Source organism: Hypanus sabinus, chromosome 22, assembly GCF_030144855.1.
Source record: "Hypanus sabinus isolate sHypSab1 chromosome 22, sHypSab1.hap1, whole genome shotgun sequence".
Taxonomy (NCBI): domain Eukaryota; kingdom Metazoa; phylum Chordata; class Chondrichthyes; order Myliobatiformes; family Dasyatidae; genus Hypanus; species Hypanus sabinus.
This window is the reverse complement of record NC_082727.1, coordinates 17,976,481-17,999,869: the sequence shown is the minus strand read 5'-3', so window position 1 is coordinate 17,999,869 and position 23,389 is coordinate 17,976,481. Positions and strand designations below refer to the sequence as shown.

At 41.0% G+C, this 23,389-nt stretch overlaps 1 protein-coding gene across 8 annotated transcripts in view; it reads right to left on the bottom strand.

Moving 5' to 3' along the window:
- r3hcc1l (R3H domain and coiled-coil containing 1-like) overlaps positions 1-23,389 on the bottom strand; it is a 347,567-nt gene that overhangs the window by 216,623 nt on the left and 107,555 nt on the right. For 6 of the 8 annotated variants that reach the window (XR_009507405.1, XR_009507404.1, XM_059947163.1 and 3 more), the window contains 2 exons: positions 21,415-21,473; positions 3,112-4,510 (listed from right to left, as the gene is read on the bottom strand). Coding sequence is in view for 6 of the 8 variants with exons in the window: in XM_059947163.1 (XP_059803146.1) it covers positions 3,112-4,491 (1,380 nt within the window). In the remaining 2 variants the exon portion in view is untranslated. Of the gene's footprint in view, positions 1-3,111; positions 4,511-21,414; positions 21,474-23,389 lie in introns of those variants that run through there. The other 2 variants (XM_059947162.1, XM_059947164.1) reach the window with 1 other exon arrangement.

The following is a 23,389-nucleotide window of genomic DNA, read 5'->3' as shown; positions in this document are numbered from 1 at the left end:
CTGCCACCCTCAATGTTTCTGTTCCGGAAAATGATCACAATTGAAAATAAAGTGGAAATAATAAAGCGATCGGAAAGAGGTGAAACACCATTGGTCATTGGAAAACTTTAGGCTACAGTCGGTCAACTGTCAGAACAATTTTAAAGGATAAAGTAAGAGTAATGGAGCATGTGAAGGCCCTGCCCCGATGAAAGCTACAATTATTACTAAGCAATGCAGTGGTTTAATTATTGAAATACATATGTTTCTTAAGTGCTTTATATGCATAGAAAGGTAAAATATATACTATATACTAAGACAAACATTTGACTAACTGACGCTAAAATAATACCAGATCTACCTGTTCCGACTTAGAAAACTTACGTTTTTTTCCGATTCCCGATCCGCAGTAACCTATGCATAACCTCCCGTATATTTTAAATCATCTCTAGATTACTTATAATACCTAATACAATGTAAACGCTATGTAAATAGTTGTTATACTGCATTGTTTAGGGAATAATGACAAGAAAAAAAAGTCTGTACATGCTCAAACAACAAGTGCTGGAGAGAGAACTTCCGGATTTTCCCGATCCGCGATTGGTTGAATCCGCACATGCGGAACCCGCGGATAAGGAGGGCCGACCGTATCCGCAATATTTACTGCTGTTGAATGCTCTGCAACAATCAGCAAGATTACTTCAACAACAACACCTTGCATCTGTTAGCTGGTAGTCTGGATGCTCCACTCCCTCTTTATAAACATCTCCATGAGCTTCACACTATTCCAAGTCAAATTCATTGGCCATCAGACATGGTCATTACAATCTACTGTCAAAAATACAAGACCTGCCACATTTAGCCAAAGTCTTTTAGGAAAAGTTATTTGTCGATAATAAAAGTAGAATTTCTACCTTTAGCTTCTTCCCAAACAGATATTAAAAACATTATCCAGAAACATCAGCAAAGTTCTTACAAAATATCAAAATAGAATCGTATGATTGTTACGGCACAGACAAGAGCCTTTCAACTCAGTTCCATACAGTCCACTCAGTTTCACTCTGAAGAAGGGTTGTTGACCCAAAATGATAAATCTTTCTATGGATATTGCTTGACTGGTTGAGATCTTCCAGCACTATTTTCTTTCTTTCAGTTAGTTCCATTCCCTTTATGTAAAAGAACACATAAATGTATTCCCTTTTTGTTATTTATGAAATGGCATTTAGATATTTGTGTTGGCATGTTATGTTAGTCATGTAAAAAGTTGCAATAATTAGGGAGGATTTCAATATGCAGGTAGATTGGGAAAATCAGGTTGGTGCTGGATCCCAAGAGAGGGAATTTGCAGAATGACTGCAAGATGGCTTTTTAGGGCAGCTTGTGGTTGAACCAACTAGAGGAATGGCAATTCTGCTTTGGGTGTTATGTTATGACCCAGACTTTAAAATGGGGAGAAAATTCAAAAATCTGAGGTGCAAAGGGACTTGGCAGTCCTCGAGCAGGATTTCCTCAAGGTTCTCTTGCAGATTGAGTCAGTGGTAAGGAAGGCAAATGCAATGTTAGCATTAATTTTGAGAGGACTAGAATATAAAAAGCAAGGATGTAATGTTGAGGCTTCATAAGGCAACAGTCAGACCATACTTGGAATATTCTGAGAAGTTTAGATATCCTTTTCTAAGAAAATATGTGCTGGTATTGGAAAAGGTCCAGCAGAGGTTCAGGAGAATGATCCCAGGAATGCAAGGGTTAGCATACGAGGAGTATTTGATGGCTCTGGGCCTGTACTCACTGGAGTTTAGAAGAATAAGGGGGAGATTTCATTGAAACCTATGGAATATTGAAAGGCCTAGGAAGAGTGGATGTGGAGAGGATGTTTCCCATAGTGAGGGAGTCTAGACCAGAGGGCAAAGTCTCAGAATAGAGGCACATCCGTATAGAACAGAGATTAGGAAAAATTTCTTTAGCCAGAGGATGGTGAATCTGTGGAATTCATTGTCACAGAAGGTTGTGCAGGGTATATTTAAGGTGGAGGTTGATAGGTTCTTGATTAATCAGAGCATCAAAATTACAGGGAAATGGCAAGAGAATGGGGTTGAGAAGGATAATAAATCAGCCTTGATAGAATAGTGGAACAGTCTCAATGGGGCTGAATGGCCTAATTCTGTTCCTTTGCCTTATGGCCTTTATTTCACCCAACCCTGTAATTTATTTTCCCTATTCAATTTCTTTCTGGTAACCTTGCCTCAGGTACCACTTTAGAATAGAGACGAGGAGGAACTTATTTAGCCAGAGGGTGGTGAACCTGTGGAATTCGTTGACACAGACAACTGTGGGGAACAAGTCATTGGGTATATTTAAAGCAGAGGTTGATAGGTTCTTGAATAGTAGGGCTGTTAAAGATTATGGGGAGAAGGTAAAAGAATGCTGTTCAGAGGGATAATAAATCAGCAACGATGGAATAATGGTGCAGACTGGCCTAATTCTGCTCCTATGCCTTATGGTCTTCTGTATGTGGTATATATCCTCCCCAATTCCTTGTCTGTTTAAATGTCTCTTTAATGTTGCTTTCACATCTGTTTCCACCATTTCTCCAGGCAGCATGTTCTGGCACCTAACACGCGCTGTAAAAACACCTTGTAAAACTCATTTGAATTTTCTGCCTTTTATCTTAATGGCCTAATTTGTCTTGTAAACCATTAGACACAGGAGCAGAGAATTCCAATTGTTCACTGCTCTAAACAAAAAGATCCATATGGTGTATTTTGCCTATATCAATTTAAACCCATATCAAACGGTTCTGGACAGTTTGCTCATGTTGTCTTTATTTATTCTAAATCCAACATGATCTTGTGCATCTCATTCTAATCCACTGTTTGCTTCAGTGAGATCAAGCCAACTTTTATGGTCTAACATTGCAGCTGAAATTGAGACCAATCTGATAAACTGTCTTATGTCCTCTTATGACCATATTGCTTTTTCATAATTCCTGTACAAGGACTGGAAAGTAATCACCTGGTTTTAGGCGAACCAGCACTGAAAAATAGTTTGACATAATCTTCTTACTAAATTAATTATGAAGCCCAATATTCTTACTGATCAAATTTCAGAACAAAGAGAGGATCCTTGATTTACCTCTTCCAGAAGATGGGGGTTCAAGCAATCTCCATCATCGTTGAAAAGAGCATCCCAAGAGTCACCCTCTGGTTCTTCAACAAGTGACCTTTCAGCACATTTAGATTCTCCACTATTGGTAGTAGTTAACTGGCCCAAATCTAGTGAGATCTCTTCTACACTTTGCAAAGCAGCACCAGTTTCAGCTTTCACCTCTGCACTGACTGGTTCACTGTTCATTGAGTCCACTGTGATACTGCTACTATAGTTCAAGGACCCTGCTTCTTCAGCTCCTTGTATAGCCGATAAGCTAATAATTTTGGAATGTGGGGAGTCTGAGCAAACCACGTTTTCCAAAGAAGCAGGCAGGGATACAAAACTCCCTTTTAGAGCTTGTGAAGAAGAATCATTATCTACCCTGGTTTCATGCTCTGTCGAATTGTTCACTTCAGCGAGGATCTTATAACTATTTTCTTCAGATGCTCCAGTGCATGGATATTGTGTACAGCTTCTTTCCATCTGCCATGGCTCGTTTACACCATTTGAGCAGCCTGATTCTGCACATTGCTCAGCATCTGAACATTCACAGCTGGCTAATTTAGAGGAGGCCAGTTCATTCAGTTGAAGAGTGTCAGAATCAGACCTCATGTTCAAAGGAGAGGCAACATTGAAAGGCAAAGATTTGTTTACATCAGTCTCCAGTTCTTCCACTGTTGAATCCACTGTGTTTGGTTGATTATTATTTCCCTGTTCATTGTTATATGCATTTGATTGAAGCTGCCGGGGATGGGTTTGAATTTCTCCATAACCGGATTTCATTACTTCTCTATTGCTCTCAGCTATCGAACTAGGAACGTTAAGTAAATAGTTTGCTGCTGCATCAATATTACATTTTTCTGACATTGCCTTTTTGTGCAGTGATTCCTTCTCTCTACTGTGTACTTTACTACTGTTTGATCCTACCCTTCTTTTCTGCTGGGTTGCTTTCTTTTCCTTTGGGTGCTTTGATTCTAGTCCACGTCCTTCATCTGACACCTTCTCAGGTACAGCGTTTCCTATGTGCCTCTTTTCATCTAAATTCAATCTTCTTTCTGAAGCTCTGTGGCCACACTCTGTCTTACTGTCCTCCTGTTGGGGCAAGTTTGCTTCTGCAAACATTTGCTCATGGTGTGCGCCCAAGTCTTTAGACAAAGACTTTAAACTCACACTTGTTTCATTTTTTCCTATTGCATCTGTTATTTTTGAGACAGTTTTCTGGTTTATAAGAGTACTTTGCCCTTTTTGTTTGGGACCACGATCCGTGTGCGGTTCTGCTCTCAAATGCCGACGGGCTCGAGGAACATACAGGGCTTTGTCTGGCCTCTTTGACCGTGGTTTGCTCTTGTCATGTCCAGGCTCCATGAAGTTCCTTTTTTCTTATCTGAAACACAATCAAGTAAGAGACAAAAACTCAATACATTTTCTCCTGTCCATGAACAACAAGAAGTACTGGAAGTAAGAAAGTTGTGGGGACAAATTAATTATCTGTTCTGTCACATTGAATATTAGAGTAAGTAATTATTCCTCTTGCAGTAGTTATACATGGCAACCTTTTTCAATTCAGAAGTAGTTCTTTTCAGCAAAGCAGTCATTTCTTTCTGCTCTTTTCATGCTGCTTCTCACAAAGACCATAATGTACATTGGAACAACCTCAGACTGAAAGACTATGTGTGCTGAGAATTAAGGAGAATATGACTAAGGATAGAAAATAAATTGCCATTACTGACTCTTATTGTAGGATGGTCAGACAACTGGTTACAAAAAAAACAAATTATATCTGGAGGCTCCAAAAGCAGAAATTACAATACATTCTCAAACAACAATCACTTGAACTGCAAGAAGAGACAATCAGTAGAACATCTGTAGCTCCTGTCCCACGCAACTACACAAGGAAGCATTTTATGGTGAAGCCAAAGCAGGTGTAGGTCTCTCACTTGGAGTTGATGTGGTGAGAGGAACTGCAGAGAATTAAAAGTAGCATGCAACATTTAAAGTGTGTTAAAAACAAAAACAGTGGGAGATTACACAGCACCTCAAGCTGGCAACAAGTTCATAGATGATCTTCCTGCCAAATTCTAGCATCCCACTCCTGCCCACATCTTCAAATTCTTTAGTGCTTCAAGAAATCTGCTGGAAGTACTCAGTGGGTTGAGCAGCATCTTAGAGGAGGAACTGTCAATGTTCTGGGTAGTAAAAGGACTAAGAGTAAGGGTGGTTGTGTGACAGGGAACAGAGGTCAATGGTGGATGGGGCAAATGAGTAAAGGATGCTGGGCAGATTGATCTGAGAGTGGGGGAGGGAAGGAGGAGAAAAAGGATGGATTCAGATTCACTTTTATTTATCATATGTACATTGAAACATAGAATGAAATGCATCAACAACTGATACCCCAAGGATGTGCTGGGGGCACCGCACTCCCTGGCACCAACATTGCATACCCACAATGCTTGGCAGAACAACATAGAACACAGTAATCAATAAAGCAACAGCAAAACAAGCCCTGCTCTTCCTCCTCACCCACCCACCCACCCACACACACACATACATCCTCTAACCCCAGGACAAACCATCTTCAACCTCCAGTGGGCTTGAAGATTTGCAGATATTGGGCTACCATCACTTGGTTAATTATGACTTATCTTTGCTCCACCCCCCCCCCCCCCCAAAGTAGTAATAGATATCAAAATATTATATAACCTTCTAGACAACAACTTGAAGTGGACCACATAGAAAATGGGACTGCGCTGGATGCAGTTACAAACTAGCTTTTGAAATAAAGTCCTGGGCTCTATAGTAGGAGCTTGTATTTAACCCATTTATGATGACTACCAGGAATTGCTGTTTCAAGGGGCATATATACAATGTAATCGGTATCACTGCAAAAGTCAATTACAAAATCAGGAGAATATTCATCCATGGTACTGCTAGAATGTGGTACTTGTTACCTAATGGCCAGCATGAACCAATTTCAGGGTAAAGTAGAGGAGGGCACGAGGAAGAAGGGAAACATGCGTTGTAGGGATAAAGTTTGGTTACAGTGTGGAAAGGGTTTTGGAGCAAGACTGTCAGCAATTTGCTCTTATTTCAGAGACTAGCATAGATGGGCCTATTTGGCATGGACAAGTTGGGCTGAAGGGTCCATTTCCAGGGTATATTACTTGATGGCTGTAGCTGCCAAGTGGAATGAATGGTTTGTATTTATATTGCAAATTTCATGTATTGCACAAGTGTGCATCATTATTGAAAGAAAAGATTTCACAACCCTTTTAGCTTGCTCAGGGCTTTCCAATGTTCCATATTTTTGCCTTCTCAAGTCTCACACTCTAGCCCATATCCCCTGCTCTTCTGCCACACATTCGTCAATTCATTACAGTTTGCAACTCTTTTGTTTCCACCTTCTTTTAAAAAAAATCCTCCACAGATCCTATGCTTTTGATGCTTCTCCCCATACCTTCTACTGCTTATCCAATCCTGATTATGAAAGCTTCACAGGGTCTTTTGCTACATTAACGTCTCTGTAAATGTAAGATAGTGTTGCTGAAGGTATCAGAGTCCTATTTCAATTTGAGATTATTAACCATCAATCATTTGGGATAAGAGTAGGCGAGAGACAGCACTTTTCATTCCCCATTTTATCTGTAAATGTTCACTGGCTACAACTGTTTCACAGGGACTTAAAATATCTATTGCACCTCAAATGCATCATATGTATTGACATCTCATTCTGTTCTAAAATACAACAACTCTGCCTTAAGAGAAAAGCAAAGGCTCTGAATATTCAATGAAAATATCAGTGAGGCCAGGTTATTACCGCTATTCCTGGACATCCCAGATTCATTCTGAAAGACACCTGAATGGACATCAGTATGAGAAAGGGGAAATCTACACCACATTACTTAAGTTTTGTGGGTTGGTTACTTCAAGTGAGTGATGCCCTTTTCAATCTACTAGAAAATTCAAACAAATTATTGATTTAAGCCCATCTCTTGGGTCCTCAGCATCAACAAAACTCATGTAGCTTAGCACTTTGCAGAAGAAAAAAAAGCTTTAAAATCTTTTATATCAACTAATACACTGGTTTTACGTGTCAGAAATTTCTTCCAGCACCTCTTACTCAATTCTGCACTAGACCCTAAAATGCTGAGGCTTTATAAGGCACTGGTGAGGCCTCACCTTGAGTACTGTGAACAGTTTTGGACCCATCAACTAAGAAAAGATGTGCTGGCATTGGAGAGGGTCCAGAGGAGGTTCACAAGGATGATACCAGGAATGAAAGGGTTATCATACGAGGAACATTTGATGGCTCTGGGTCTGTACTTGCTGGAATTCAGAAGGCTGATGGGGGATCTCATTGAAACCTTTCGAATGTTGAAAGGCCTAGACCAGGGGTTGGCAACGTTTACCACTGAAAGAGCCAATATGGACCCATTTCCCACAGAAAAGAAAACACTGGGAGCCACAAAACCCGTTTGACATTTAAAATGAAATAACACTGCATACAACGGTTTTTTTTTGCCTTTATGCTATGTATAAACAAACTATAATGTGTTGCATTTATGAAATTGATGAACTCCTGCAGAGAAAACGAAATTACATTTCTGCATGCAACAAAAACATTTTGAACTCCGAAAAAAAGACGTTGGGTTGAAGGTTACTTCAAAAAGTTAGCCTACCTTGGATTGAAGAATTAAAAGAAAGCGCGCACTGGCGGGTGTCAGGCATTGGCAGTGGTGATGTATATTAATAGCGATAAAAAACACGTTGTAGCGGTGTGCTACACGCAGCGCTAAAATAAAGACACTGCAGTCAAAGGTAACTTTATTCGAACTAAACAGCCTTGCTTTAAAGCCTCCCTCAACCCGTCCCCATGGGCGCGGATGCTCCAAAAGACATGTACTCACAAACCCCCGTAGGCTATCTCCCTTAGCCGGAACGGTGGCTAATTGTGAGCCAGTTCGGATGTGCCAGGAAATGGGGTCTCCACAACGTTTTTAGATTACAAGATCACCATAATCTTCAAATTTCGAATTACATTTCAAAAACTAACCAACCACGGGGAGCCCCAGCACAGAGATGAAAGAGACGCATGCGGCTCCGGAGCCGCGGGTTGCCGACTCCTGGCCTAGACAGAGTAGATGTGGAAGGGATGATTCTCATGGTGGGAGAGTCTAGGACAAGAGGGCACAGCCTCAGGATAGAGGGGTGCCTTTTCAAAACAGAGATGCGGAGGAATATTTTTAGTCAAAGGGTGGTGAATTTGTGGAATTTGTTGCCACATGCAGCTGTGGAGGTCAGGTCCTTGGGTGTATTGAAGGCAGAGATTGATAGGTTCTTGATTGGACATGACATCAAAGGTTATGCTGTAGGTTTTCTACATTTCTATGTTATGGGGAAAAGGCCAGGAACTGGGATTGAGGAGGAAATTTAAAAAAAGGATCATGAGCAGACTCAATGGGCCAGATGGCCCAATTCTGCTCCTTTGTCTTATGGTCTTTTAGAGTCAAAGAGCACTACAGCACAGAAATAGGCCCTTTGGCCAGTCAAGGCTGTACCAAACTGTTATTCTGCCTAGTTCCATCGATCCACATCTGGACCATTGCCCTCCAACCATCTCCCATCCACATATTTACCCAAATTTCTCTTAAATGTTGCAATCTAACCCACATCCATCCTAACCCTAGTTCCACACCTGCATCATCCTCTTAGTTAAGTTCCTCACATGTTCCTCTTAAGAATATCACCTTTCATCCTGAACCTAAGAACACTAGTTGTAGTCTCTCCCAACCGCATTCGAAAAAGCCTGCTCACACTTCACTCTTCCACAGTAGCACAACAATTTACAGTACAGGCAACCCGCGTTCAATTCAAGCCACTGCCTGTAAGGAGTTTGTACATTCTCCCTGTGACCATGTGGGTTTCCTCCGGGTGCTCTGGTTTCCTCCCACTGTCCAAAGATATGCTGGTTGGTAGGTTAATCAGTCATTACATATTATCCCATGATTAGACTAGGATTAAGTTGGGGGATAGCTGGGTGGTGTGGATTGAAGTGCCGGAAGGACCTATTCCACACTCTATCTCCCTTGTAATTTTGTATGCCTCTATCAAATCTTCTCTCATTCTTCTATGTTCCAGGGAATAAAGCCCCAATCAATTCAGACTTTCTCAATAACTCAGGTCCTTGGGTCCTGGCAAAATCCTTGTAAATTTTTTCCTTTCAATCTTTTTGATATTAATATCTTACTTTGATTTTTTTCTTTTATGCACAATCTTTCTTGTTTTGCTCTTTTGATGCAAGGATTATGTCCCTTTTCCCACTGAAATTCTATGTATATTCTCATACAGTCCTCGTCCTTCGAATCCAGTATAGAAATGAAGATTTAAAGCACCACTGCTCTTTACTGTTGCATACTGGGAAGTCAGTGCAATGGTAGGCTAAAATAGTCAAACAATATTCTCACAACTAATGCCCTCTTCTCATTGTTGCCATCAAGAAGAAGATACAGGAGGCTCAGGACTCAGGACCACCAGGTTCAAAAACAGTTATTACCCCTCAATCATCGGGCTCTTGAACCAAAGGGAACAACTTCATTCAACTTCAATTGCCCCATCACTAAACTATTCCCGAAACCTATGGACTCACTTTACAGGACTCTTCATCTTATGTTCTTGATACATTTTTTTATTCATTCTTTATGCATTTGAACTACTTGTTCTCCTTTGCACATTGGTTGCTTGTCCACCCTGGTTGTGTGTAGTCTTCCCTTGAATCTACTGTGTATGCCTGCAAGAAAACGAATCTCAGAGTTCTATGTGGTGATAGGGATGTACAACAAAAGCTTGGGCAGCCCTGGTCAAAATTTCTGTTTTGTGTATAGCTAAGCGAGTAAAAGATGACCTGATTTCCAAAAGGCATAAAGTTAAAGATGAGCAACACACACAAAATGCTGGTGGAACGCAGCAGGCCAGGCAGCATCTATAGGGAGAAGTACTGTCGACGTTTCGGGCCGAGACGAAGGTTTCTGTAGCCAGCTAAGAGTCTTTCAATTCTGTGAGATTCTTGGGCCGTCTTGCATGCACTGCTCTTTTGAGGTTTGTCCATAGATTTTTGATGATGTTTAAGTTGGGGGACTGTGAGGGCCATGGCAAAACCTTCAGCTTGTGCATCTTGAGGTAGTCCATGGTGAATTTTGAAGTGTGTTTAGTATTATTATCCTTTTGTAGAAGCCATCCTCTTTTCATCTTCAGCTTTTTTACAGAGGGTGATGTTTGCTTTCAGAATTTGCTGGTATTTAATTGAATTCATTCTTCCCTCTACAAGTGAAATGTTCCCCATGCCACTGGCTGCAACACAAGCCCAAAGCATGATCGATCCACCCCCGTGCTTAATAGTTGGAGAGGTGTTCTTTTCATGAAATTCTGCACCCTTTTTTCTCCAAACATACCTTTGCTCATTGTGGCCAAAAAGTCCTATTTTAACTTCATCAGTCTACAGGACTTGCTTTCAAATTGTATCAGGCTTGTTTAGATGTTCCTTTGCATACTTCTGATGCTGAATTTTGTGGTGAGGACGCAGGAAAGGTTTTCTTCTGATGACTCTTCCATGAAAGTCATATTTCTGCAGGTGTCGCTGCACAGTAGAACAGTGCACCACCACTCCAGAATCTGCTAAACCTTCCTGAAGGTCTTTTGCAGTCAAACGGGGGTTTTGATTTGCCTTTCTAGCAATCCTATGAGCAGTTCTCTTGGGAAGTTTTCTTGGGATTCCAGACCTCAACTTGACCTCCACCATTCCTGTTAACTGCCATTTCTTAATTACATTACAAACTGAGGAAACAGCTACCTGAAAACGCTTTGCTATCTTCTTATAGCCTTATCCTGCTTTGTGGGCATCATTTATTTTAATTTTCAGAGTGCTAGGCGGCTGCTTAGAGGAGCCCATGGCTGCTGATTGTTGGGACAAGGTTTGAGGATTCAGGGTATTTATAAAGCTTTGAAATTTGCATCACCTGGCCTTTCCTAACAATCACTGTGAACAAGCCATAGGCCTAACAAGCTAATTAAGGTCTGAGACCTTGGTAAAAGTTATCTGACAGCTCAAATCTCTTGGGGTGCCCAAAATTTTGCATGATGCTCCTTTCCTTTTTTTCACTCTAAAATTGTACAAAACAAAAATAATACGCTAATCTTGCTTAAAATGTTGAAAAGAATATTTCATCTTTAAATTTATGACTTTTGGAGATCAGTTCATCTTCTACTCACTTAACTATTCACAGTAACAGAAATTTTGACCGGGGTGCCCAAACCTTTGCATGCCACTGTACTTTGATAATAAATTTACTTAGAACTTTGAATTTTTGCACTCCTGTGAACTACATTATTTCCAAGCTAGCTCAAATAGCAGAGGTGAACATCATTTTCAAGGACTCTTCAAGTTTTTGATATTTATTGCATATTCATTTTACTTTACTTTTATTGTCACCAAACAATTGATACTAGAGCGTACAATCATCACAGCGATATTTGATTCAGCGCTTCGCGCTCCCTGAAGTACAAATTGAAGTAAATATAATAAAAATTTAAATTATAAATCATAATTAGAAAATAAAAAGGGAAAGTAAGGTAGAGCAAGTCAGGTCCAGATATTTGGAAGGTACGGCCCAGATCCGGGTCAGGATCCGTTCAGCAGTCTTATCACAGTTAGAAAGAAGCTGTTCCCAAATCTGGCTGTACAAGTCTTCAAGCTCCTGAACCTTCTCCCGGAGGAAAGAGGGACAAAAAGTGTGTTGGCTGGGTGAGTCGTGTCCTTGATTATCCTGGCAGTACTGCTCCGACAGTGTGCGGTGTAAAGTGAGTCCAAGGATGGAATATTGGTTTGTGTGATGTGCTGGGCTATGTTCACGATCTTCTGCAGCTTCTTCTGGTCTTGACAGGACAACTTCCATACCAGGTTGTGATGCACCCTAGAAGAATGCTTTCTACGGTGCACCTATAAAAATTAGTGAGGGTTTTAGGGGACAGGCCAAATCTCTTCAGCTTTCTCAGGAAGTAAAGGTGCTGGTGGGCCTTCTTGGCAGTGGACTCTGCTTGGTTAGACCAAGTCACGTCATTTGTGATATTCACCCCGAGGAACTTAAAGCTTTTGACCTGTTCCACCTGCGCACCACCTATGTAAATGGGGTCGTGCGGTCTGCTACTCCTTCTGAAGTCAACAACCAATTCCTTCATCTTGCTGACATTGAGGGTTAGGTTATTGGCTTCGCACCATGCCACCAGGTTCTTAATTTCCTCTCTGTACTCAGACTCATCATTACTCAAGATATGGCCTAGAATTGTGGTGTCATCAGCAAACTTCTATATTGAGTTCGATGGAAACTTGGCTACACAATCATGGGTGTACAGTGAGTACAGCAGGGGGCTGAGTACACAGCCTTGTGGGGCACCGGTGCTCAGAGGGATTGTAGAGGAGAGCTTGTCCCCTATTTTTACAGCCTGGGTCCTGTCTGTGAGGAAGTTGAAGATCCAGCTGCAGATCTGAGTGCTAAGACCCAGGTTCTGGAGCTTAGGAATCAGTTTATTTGGAATGATGGTATTAAAGGCAGAGCTGTAGTCAATGAAAAGGAGCCTTACATATGCGTCTTTATTCTCCAGGTGTTCTAAGGAGGAAGGTAATGCCAGAGAGATGGCATCTACCATTGATCTGTTGCTCCGGTAGGCGAATTGCAAAGGGTCAAGGTTGACCGGTAGGTTATGGTTGATGTGTGCCATTATTATTATTTCTGTTTTGCTTTTGTATTTGCACAGTTTGTTATCCTGTATACATTGGTCGATTGTCTGCCCTGATGGGAATGGTCTTTCATTTATTTTTTTATGGTTCTTGGACATACTGAGCATGTCCACAAGGAAATGAATCTTGGGGCTGTTTCTTTGGCGCCATATATGTACTTCAATAATAAATTTACTTTGAACTTTGAGTATAATCTCGACCAAACCATTAAACAGCCCAGCCCTCTCAAGCAGACTTCCTGTAAAGTAAAACATAATGATATTATGCTTGACCTGCCAGAAGCAGTTAGTTTCTAGTTGAAGATGTCATAAATTCAGAAAGTAATCCGATCAATGCATGAGCTGACAGGAAGTCGACATTATTTTGACCCACAGTTTATTCTGTTATCAGGGTTCAAGTCTGTGCTTCGTATTTTTGCATGTATGGAATGAGTCTCCATTGCTCAGTATAAAAAAAACCTTTTAAGATGGTAATGTGGAGCCAAATATTGGTTTATAGTGTTATCTTGAAAGTACTCTGCCCAACCTGTGCACAGGTCTAGCTTAGTGAAGAGTGTAATGGAGCGATGCAAATTCAATTCCTTAACTGGTTTTCACACACTTGCTTCTTAATTAATTTACCATTTATCTAAGTCATGGTCCTGATGGATCACTTAATTTAGGCTTTGCATGACTCTGCTGCCTGTAACAGCCCGTTAATGTTGGATCTGAAAAGATTTGCTCCTGCAGCCTTTGCTTCCTGTATTCTACTCCTAATGTAAAAGATTTCCGAAATGTCAACTTGGCTCAGGGCTTAAACATTTCTCTTTTGAATTATGGGTTCAGATCACATCCCGGGGGAATAAAAACAGGCAAATTAAAACTTGCTGTATGGCACTGACACCTGTTTGTCTTCTGTTGTGCGACAGTTTTTGATGTTTGGCATGGAGACAGTTGTGGTATCAGCGAGTGGTATCTTTCTTAATTCACTTTCAGTTAACTTCATTGAAAGGGAAGTGGCATAGCTTGCCCTAATATCCTGTGCTTGGCCCATATCCCTCCAGGCCCCTCTTTTCCATCAAACTGTCCAAATGTTTTATAAATGATATTAATGTGCTTGCCTCAACTTCTTCCTGTGGCACCTTTTTCCATATACTCATCATGAAATTGCCCTTGAGATCCCTTTTAAATCTTTCTCCGCTCACCCTAAATTTATTCCTCCTGGTTTTGTACTCTCCATCTCATCTATACCTCTCATAATTTTAAATACTTCTATAAGGTCACTTCTTATTCTCCTCAATTCAAAGTTAAAAGACCTGGCCAACTCCTCCCTCTAACTCAGGCCCTCCAGATTTGGCAATAGTTTGTCTAAAAGCAAGCAGCTGCTCGGTGTGTGCCTGAAGTTTGAACTAAGGATTCGGAATGGACCAAGCTCATTATGATTTTTATTTTTTACTTAGAGATACAGCATGGAACAGGAGCTTCTGGCCCACCGAGCTACGCAAGCCAGCAACTGATCAACTTAATCCTAGCCTAATCAAGGGACAATTTACAATAACCAATTCAAAGTTCAAAGTACATTTATTATCTAGTATATATACATTATACAACCTTGAGATTCATCTCCTTACAGGCAGCCACTAAACAAAGAAACACCAAAACAATCCATTGAAAGACTGTCAAATACCCAATGCACAGAGAAAAAAAAACCTTGTGCAAACAATAAATGTAAACAAATAGCATTCAGAACTGAAGTTTTACAAAACACATGAAGCCAGCTGAAGTAGACCACAGCCTCAGTTCATCACAGAGCCAGGTACAGTAAAATCGACCTACTAAATGGTATGCCTTTGGACTGTAGAAGGAAGCCTACCTGCACACAAGAAGGAATGTACAAACAAGCTTACAGAGGACACCAGAACTAAACTCCGAACTCTGATGCTGTGGGCTGTGATAGTGTCGCACTAACCATTACACTGCTGTGGCGCCCCTAGACCCTAGGCAAAAAGCACTGAAGGCACTCAGCAGGCCAAGCAGCATCTACAGAGGAAATGGACAGCTGGCGTTTTGTTTAAGGACCTTCATCTGGAGCCCTTGTGTGTCCATGTGGTCTGTCATGATGAGCTGTAGAAAATTAAGCAACTGATGGGGAAGAAAACTTCATCCCAAATGACACTGGAACCAAGCATAAGAGACATTTAAGGATTTGCAATCTTCACCCAGAAACATACAGCAATCTCCTCAGCCCACCTTTCAGTCAATCTGCGTAAATTCAAGAAACACCTGAATACAGCAGAATCACCAAAGGACCTGATGGCATCCTGGTTGCACTGAAGACTTGTGCTCCAAAACTAACTGTGCCACTAGCTATAACATGCCAGCAGTTACAGCATTGGTACCTATCCTGTGGAAAGTTGCCTAGACATGCTTTAGGACAAATCCAACATAACCAGTTGCCATTCCATGTTCCTCCTGTCAGTCCTAAGTTCCCTGGTATAATAAAATGGACTTTTGACCCCACAATCTACCTCAGTATAATCTTGTACATTATTGTCCACCTGCATTTTCTCTACAGCTGTTACACTTTACTTTGCAGCCTGCTATAGTTTTACCTTTTTCTACCTCAATGCACTGTGTAATAAATTGATTTATATGAAAAGTATACAGGACAAGCATTTCACTGTATCTCAGTACATGTGACAACAATAAACCAATTCCAATAAGGGACAGCATAAATCAGCAAAACAGAGGTATGTAGAGATATCCTCTTGCTGAGGGTAGAGAATCTCAGAATTGGAATTAAGCTTAATATCTCTGGTATATGTTGTGAAATTTGCTGTTTTACAGCAACAGTACATTGCAATACATAATAAAAGCTCAAAATATTAAATTAAGGAAGTAGTGCAAAAAGAGAGAAAAAAATAGTGAGAAAAGATGGCACCAGGGGTTTTTGCAGACCCAAGAAACTTTTACCAGTTCATCCACAAAACAGCTTATTCTTCTTTTCTCATGTCTTTCTTTTCTTTTCAAGGTGGCTGGGGTCCCATCGGAGTCCGTGATCTGTAGCTGCAGCTCAAACTACAGTTCTCTGTGAGCGGTGAGTTCTCAGAGTCGTCGTGCGGCCTGGAAGATATGCGCCTTTGGGGTGCAGCTCCATAGACGACCCTGTTCCTTGTCAATGTCACTGACTGAAGCACTCTGGTAGCAGGCAGTGTGTGCTACTGTTGGAAGAAGACCCCTCTACTTGAACGATCCTCTCTTTCTCTTTTTGATGGTGAGCAAGAGCCTGTCGATGCAGAAGATTGTAAAATTGGAACAGTGAGCTGCTGGTCTCCCGCTCTTGTTGGTTCAGCAATGATCTCTCTCTCTCATTGGTGAGAAAGAGCCGATCTGAGACACCGAAGTGTTGGGCTAGGGACTGTAGATTTTGATGGACTCTAGGTCAAGGTCTCTTTAGGGGATTTTGCTATTGCTTGCATAGTTGGGGGGAGGGGAAGTCAGTGCTTTTGCTGGTGGGAGGGAGAGGCAGGGTCAATGCTTCTGCTGCTAGTTGTGCATGGGGGGAGAGGGGGCTTTGGAGGTGCGCTGATGTTTCTGTCATTCATACTTTGAGCTTTTCTGTTTTGAGGTTGTTGTATACAGTATACATTCTCTGGTATTAAACTGAACCATTTGGAAGTGTTCATGCATTCATTGTCCATTCAGAAATCTGATAGCAGTGGAGAAGAAGCTGTTCCTGAAATGGTTCGTGTGTGCCTTCAGGCTCCTGTACCTCCTCCTTGATGTTAGCAATGAGAAAAGGGCATGCCCTGAGTGATGGGGTCCTCAATGACAGATGCTATCTTCTTGAGGTATCGCCTTTTGAAGGTGTCCTCCAGTAGTGGAGACACTAGTGCTCAGATGCAGCTGGCTGAGTTTACAACTTTCTGCAGCTTTTCCTAATCCTGTGCAGTGACCCTTCTGTAGCAGAAGGTGATTAGCGAGAGGCTTTGATTACATACCAAGTTTCCTATAACTCCTAATGAAATATAGTCACAGTCATGCCTTCTTTGTAATAGCATCAATATGTTAGACCTAGGATAGATCTTCAGAGATGTTGACACCCAGGAACTTGCAACTGTTCACTCTTTCCACCGCTGATCCCTTAATGAGGATTGGTGTGTGTTCCCTCGACTTTCCTTTCCTGAAGTTCACAATCAATTCCTTGGTCTTACGGATATCAAGTGCAAAATCGTTGATGTGAGATTACTCAACCAGCTGATCTATCTTGCTCCTGTATACCTGCTCAACACCATCTGAAATTTTGCTTCTGGGATTCTCTTCCTCCTAGAGTGGTGGAGGTCAGATCTTTAGATATATTTCATGTAGCTGTAATATTAAGGGACTGAGGGTAATATGGAACTGGCACAGAGGAGTTGTGGCCAGCACATTGCATAAGGAACTTGTAGCTTATTCCTACACCGGTTTTCTTGTGTAAAATAATGGAAGGCAATATGCACATTACCACCTAGCTGCACTCATTCATCAATAACTTGTTCATTTCAGCTCAGCTAAGTTTCTGTCACAATCCATTTGGATGAAACATTAAAATGTGGTTAAATTAGTGGACTAGCTGCCAGAATTCTGGGCTACCAATCTAGAGAATGGAGTGATTCCCACCACTGCAGATGGGTTTTTTAAATATAGGTAATTAAGTAAATCCAGAATTAACTTAAAAGCTGGTCTTAGTAATAGCAATCAAGAAATGACCAAATTACCCAGCTAGTTTGTTTAATCCCTAACATGGTTCACCAACAGCATTCAGCAAAGGAAAGCTGGCATCCTTTCTCAATTTGACTGATGCACGATTCTAGAGACAAGCGAGTCCTAAATGTCTTTGTAGTTCAGGGACAATTACAGATGGACAGGGAGAAGGATGGAAAGAGGCTTCAGGCAATATTGACAATCTAAGTAGGCAGATGGAATATTATATAGAAAAGTATGAAGTTATCCAGTTGAGTGTACATAACTGAGGAGAAAGAGTAAGTGATGAAAGATTGTGAGATATTGATGTTGAAAGAGAACCAACTTTCCTTCTACACAGTAAGCCAACATGCAGATCAGCGAACAATTAGCAATATGATATGTTTATTAAGAGAGAATCTGAGGTGCAAGTGCTTTTTCTTTCCCCCCACAGTTATATACAGCCTTGGTGAACAGTGTTTAGCTGCAGTCTCTACAGAGGGAGTGCAAGGAAGATTCACTGGACTGGTTCCTGGGGTGGCAGGATTGCTTTGCAAGAGGTTGAGTTGACTGTCCTGTATTCTCTAGAACTTGGAAGAATAAGTGAAGATGCAACTGAAACATGCAACATTATTGTGGGGCTCACCATATTGGTGCAAGGAGTGTTTTCCCTCGAATAAAGGGTCGAAAACCACACTTCCAGAACAAGGAGCCGATCACTTATGAATGAGATTAGGATTCACTGGGATTGTCTGCCCCAGAGGAATAAAGTGCTCAGTTGAATTCATTCAAAACAGAGACTATTAGATTCCTCAATTCTGAGGGAATTAGGGAATATGGGGATAATGTAGGAAAATGGACCACAGGCAAAAGATCAGCCATGACCTTAGTTAATGGAGGAGCAGCCTCCTCCTCTCTTGGTTATATTATCATGTCTATCTGGATTCATCACAGCTTGTTATTAAAAGACTCGATGGGCCAAATGGCCCCTATGCCTTATTCCTACACTGACTTTCTTGTGTAAGATAATGGAAGGCAATGTGCACATTACCACCAAGCTGCACTCATTCATCAATAACTTGTTCATTTCAGCTCTGCCTGTGGCCGTAAGAAACTGCAGAGTTGTGGACACAGCTGAACACATCACTGAAACCAAATCTCCCCTCCATGGACTCTGCTTCAGTAAAGCAGCCAAAGTAATCAAAGACCCCAGCCTCCCTACTTCCTTCCCCACCTGCGCAGAACATTCTCTCTTCTCCCTCCTCCTATCAGGCAGAAGATACTAAACTTGAAAGCACATACCACCAGGCTGCAGCTCCTATCCCACTGTTCTCAGACTAGTAAGATAAGATAAATTCTTGATCTCACAAAATGCCTTGTTGTTGCTTTACATCTGACGATCATTTTGTACTGCACTTTCTCTGTAACTGTATCCCATTACTCAGCATTTTGTTGCTGTTTGTACCTTGTACAGTCGCCCCTCCTTATCCGTGGGGGATTGGTTCCAGGACCGCCCCCCCCCCCCGCAAATACCAAAAAATGTGGATACTCAAGTCCCTTATTTAACCTGTCTCAGTGCAGGTGGACTTTAGGACCTGGGGGAGCTTCGTAGTGTTTCTGTTCCGTTGACGGAAAACAATCACAATTGAAAATAAAGTGGAAATAATAAAGCGATTGGAAAGAGGTGAAATGCTATCGGTCATTTGAAAAGTGTTAGGCTACAGGCAGTCAACGATCGGAACAACTTTAAAATAATGGAGCATGTGAAAGGCCCTGCTCCAATGAAAGCTTACAATTATTACTAAGCAACGCAGTGGTTTAATTATTGAAATACATACATTTCTTAAGTGTTTTATAAGCATAGAAAGGTAAAATATATATTATGTACTAAGACAAACATTTGACTAACTGATGCTAAATAATACCAGATATACCTGTTCTGACTTACGTACAAATCCGACTTAAAGACTGCCTGTACTTTAAATCATCTCTAGATTACTTATGGTAGCTAATACAATGTAAATGCTATGTAAATAGTTATTATACTGTATTTAGAGAATAATTACAAGAAAAAAAGTCTGTATGTGCTCAAACAATGAGTGCTGGAGAGAGAACTTACAGGTTTTTTTTCCCGACCCTGACCCGCAGTAACCTACGCACATCCTTCCATATACTTTAAATCATCTCTAGATTAATTATAATACCTAATACAATGCAAATACTATGTAAATAGTTGTTAAACTGTATTGTTTAAGGAATAACGACAAGATAAAAAGTCTGTACATGCTCAAACGAGTGCTGGAGAGAGAACTCCGGGGTTGGTTGAATCCACGCTTGCGGAACCCACGGATAAGGATGGCCGACTGTACTACCTCAATGCATGGTGCAATGAAATGATCTATAGGGACAGTATGCAAGACAAGTTTTTCCAATGTACCTCAGTACATGTGACAATAATAAACAGTTTACTAACTTAAGTTTACCAAGAATGCATTCTGGTTTGAGACTTTTCATCTACCACTTCATATCAGAGATCAAAGCCTGAAGGTTGATAGAAACCCTGAAATCAAAGCCTAAAGCTTGGAGACTAGAGGCCTGTCCATCTGTGTGGTGGGTGGGGAGTAGGGAGGAAGGAGGATTGCTTTGCTTTTATTGTTTTGTTGCTTGCTGTGTTCTGACAAGCATTGTGGCCATGCAAGGTTAGCAATGGAGTGTGTGGAAACACCTGCCCCCAGCACATCCCTGGGTGTGTTGGTTGTCAATGCAAATGACAGGTTTCACCGTATGTTTTGATGCACATATTGTCCATAAATAAATCTGATTCTGAATCTACAAGCAGACTCAACACAATCACAACCTGAGTCATCGTTCTGTCACACAGCAATGTCCCTTCAACGTCACTGTACCACAGCTTTGTAGGAGCACCTTCAGACTGCAGTCATTCAAGGAAAGCAGCTGAACCATCTTCTCGAAGGCAATTAGAGATTGTCATAAAATATTTGGCTTTCCAGTGACATCTAATTCCACTTTGCTGGGTGGAGGCTAATTTAAAGCTGAATTTGACATTAGATAATGCTTTTTCTCTCGTATCATTCTCTGTAAATACTGTACTTACGCACTGACAACCAATGCAGAAGAGTAAACAAGGAGGAAATAAGCTTCTCAGGCTCCCTTTGCTACTAAGCATGGGGTAAAAAAGCAAAGAGAGGAAGTTAATTTTTGCCCCTTAGCCAAGTTAGCTAGATATACAAGGAGATGAATCAATCACAAGCAGACACAACCAAGGTTGGCCCTAACAACCTCATTGTCAGTAATCTGTAGAGCTGTTGTGGCTGAATTTTCCCCTTGTACACAGAGGGAATCAGTTCTGAGCCTGATTGATGAGAATATGTTATTAGTGCCAGAGTACCGTGTATTTCTGCATCTGATCCCAATACAAAGGACTGATCACAGACAGAAAGGAACAAGTCTCCTCCCCCCCTTGGTGAACAGTTTAGGCCTGATACTCTAAATCAGATGTTCCCAACCTTTTTTATGCCATTGATTCCTACCATTAACTGAGGGGTCCATGGACCCCAGGTTGGGAACCGTGCTCTAAATGAACCAAAAACACTATATATCTTTTGAACTCACACTATTTACATTGCGGATCACAGACTCTAAGTTTCAATGAGCAGTCATACTGTCAGCTGAGGTACAATGTCCTCAATAGATTTTCAATATCCAGGCAGTATGGTAGCATACTGGTTAGCTTAACTCTTTACAGTGCCAATGATTGGAAGATCAGCGTTCAATTCCTACCTCTATCTGTGAGCAGCTCGTACATTCTCTCCAAGACCGTGTAGGTTTCCTTCCATATTCTAAAGATATATAGGTAAGGGTTAGTAAGTTGTCGACATGCTGTGTTGGCACCAGAAACATGGCAAAATTTATGGGCTGCCCCCGGCACAATCTTTGGACTTCGTTGGTCTCAAACAATGCATCTCACTTTATTAGTTATATGTTTCGATCTACATGTGACAAATAAAGCCAACCTTTAAAATCTTTGAAAAGATAGAGATCTTTTTTCAAATTTAGATGGTCTCTCTTTTTATCTACAATTACCAGAACTAAGTTTGGATTTTAGATGTTGCCTATATAAAGTAGCTTTGGCACACGGTCTTGCTGCAGCATACCAGTGGCGAACAATTGGCTTCAGCACTGTGACCAGGGAACCACACCCCAGGAAATAGCTTCACCTTCTGGAAAAGTTAAGAGGGAAAAGATGCAAGCCTTGATAAAGATCAGATCTTTTGATATTTCTGAGCATAATGAGATTATTATGGGTTTACACAACACTTCCTGAATGGCAAGATTAAAAGTCAAGATTACAAAGGCTTTGATAGATGGATGCAGGAAAAATGTTTCACTAGGGGACAGAAATGTAGGACAGCTACTAAAAAATTCTAAAGGAAATTCTGGAGAAATTTCTTTTCCCAGAGATTGGTTAGAATGCAGAGCTCACCTTTGTAAGGCATTGTTGAGGCAAATACCATGGTTGTATCCAATGTCAAGTTAACAAAGAAGAAAGGAAAGTTATGATAGCAGATCTAAAGCATGAACCCTTTGCCTATAAAGCCCATTCCTGCATGAAACTGCTACAAAAAGTGGAAAAGAAATGTCTACATCTGACTGAAAATCACAAAAGAAGAAGATTGTGTCAGGCTCTGGCAAATTAAATCATGGTATAAATGAAAATGCTCTGATTTCCTTCAGCTACCCAGGAAAAGAATGCTGAGCCCAACTATGATTCTGTTCGCCTGTAAACTCTACGTTGTTAAACAAAGAGGGTTAGATCAGGTTACTGCAGGCAGAAGACAGTGAAGCATAATTAGCTAGTCATCAAGGAAAGATTATTACATAATATATTTCAGGTAAATACATACATTGAAAATTATTTATGTATTTTATATTAAAATATATTATGCATACAGTTTTTTAAATTTGTGTGACCTGCCTACTACCTTGGAACACGTAAATATCCCATTATATGCCTTGAACTTGTGAAACCTTGATGTCTCAACAGCAGGGTAGGAATTTATTTACGGAGTATTGTGTTCAGTATTGTGTTCAGTTCCGGTTGTCTCATTAAAGGAAGGATGTGAAAGCTTTAGAAAGGGTACAAAAGAGATTTACCAGGATGCTAACTGGACCAAAGGGCATTATCTATTGACAACAGGTTGACTGAGACATGGCTTTTCTCTTTGGAACAAAGAAGGATGAGAGGTGACTTGATAGAGGTGTACAAGATGATCGAGTGGACAGTCAGAGGCTTTCCCCAGGGTGGAAATGGTTAAAATAGGGAGCATATATATATGTAATTGGTGGAAAATATAGGGGGATATTCAGAGGTAGGTTCTTTACATAGAGAGTGGTGAGTGCATGGAAGGCCCTGCCACGAGGGGTGGTAGAGGCAGGTATATTGCAGCTTGTCCATAAGCCCACCAGGGGATCAGCTATTTTGGATTGGGTGCTGTAATGAGCCTGAGGTGATTAGGGAGCTAGAGGTAATGGAACCCGTTGGAAGTAGTGATCATAATATGATCGAGTTCAGTTTCAAATTTGAAGGAGAAGCTGGTATCAGGTGTATCAATATTTCAGTGGAACAAAGGAAATTACAGTGGTATGAGAGAGGAACTGGCACAAGTTGATCAGAAAAGTAAGCTAAATGGAAGGACAGTAGAGCAGAATTGGACGAAATTCCTACAAGAAATAAGGAGAGTGCAGGAGAAATATA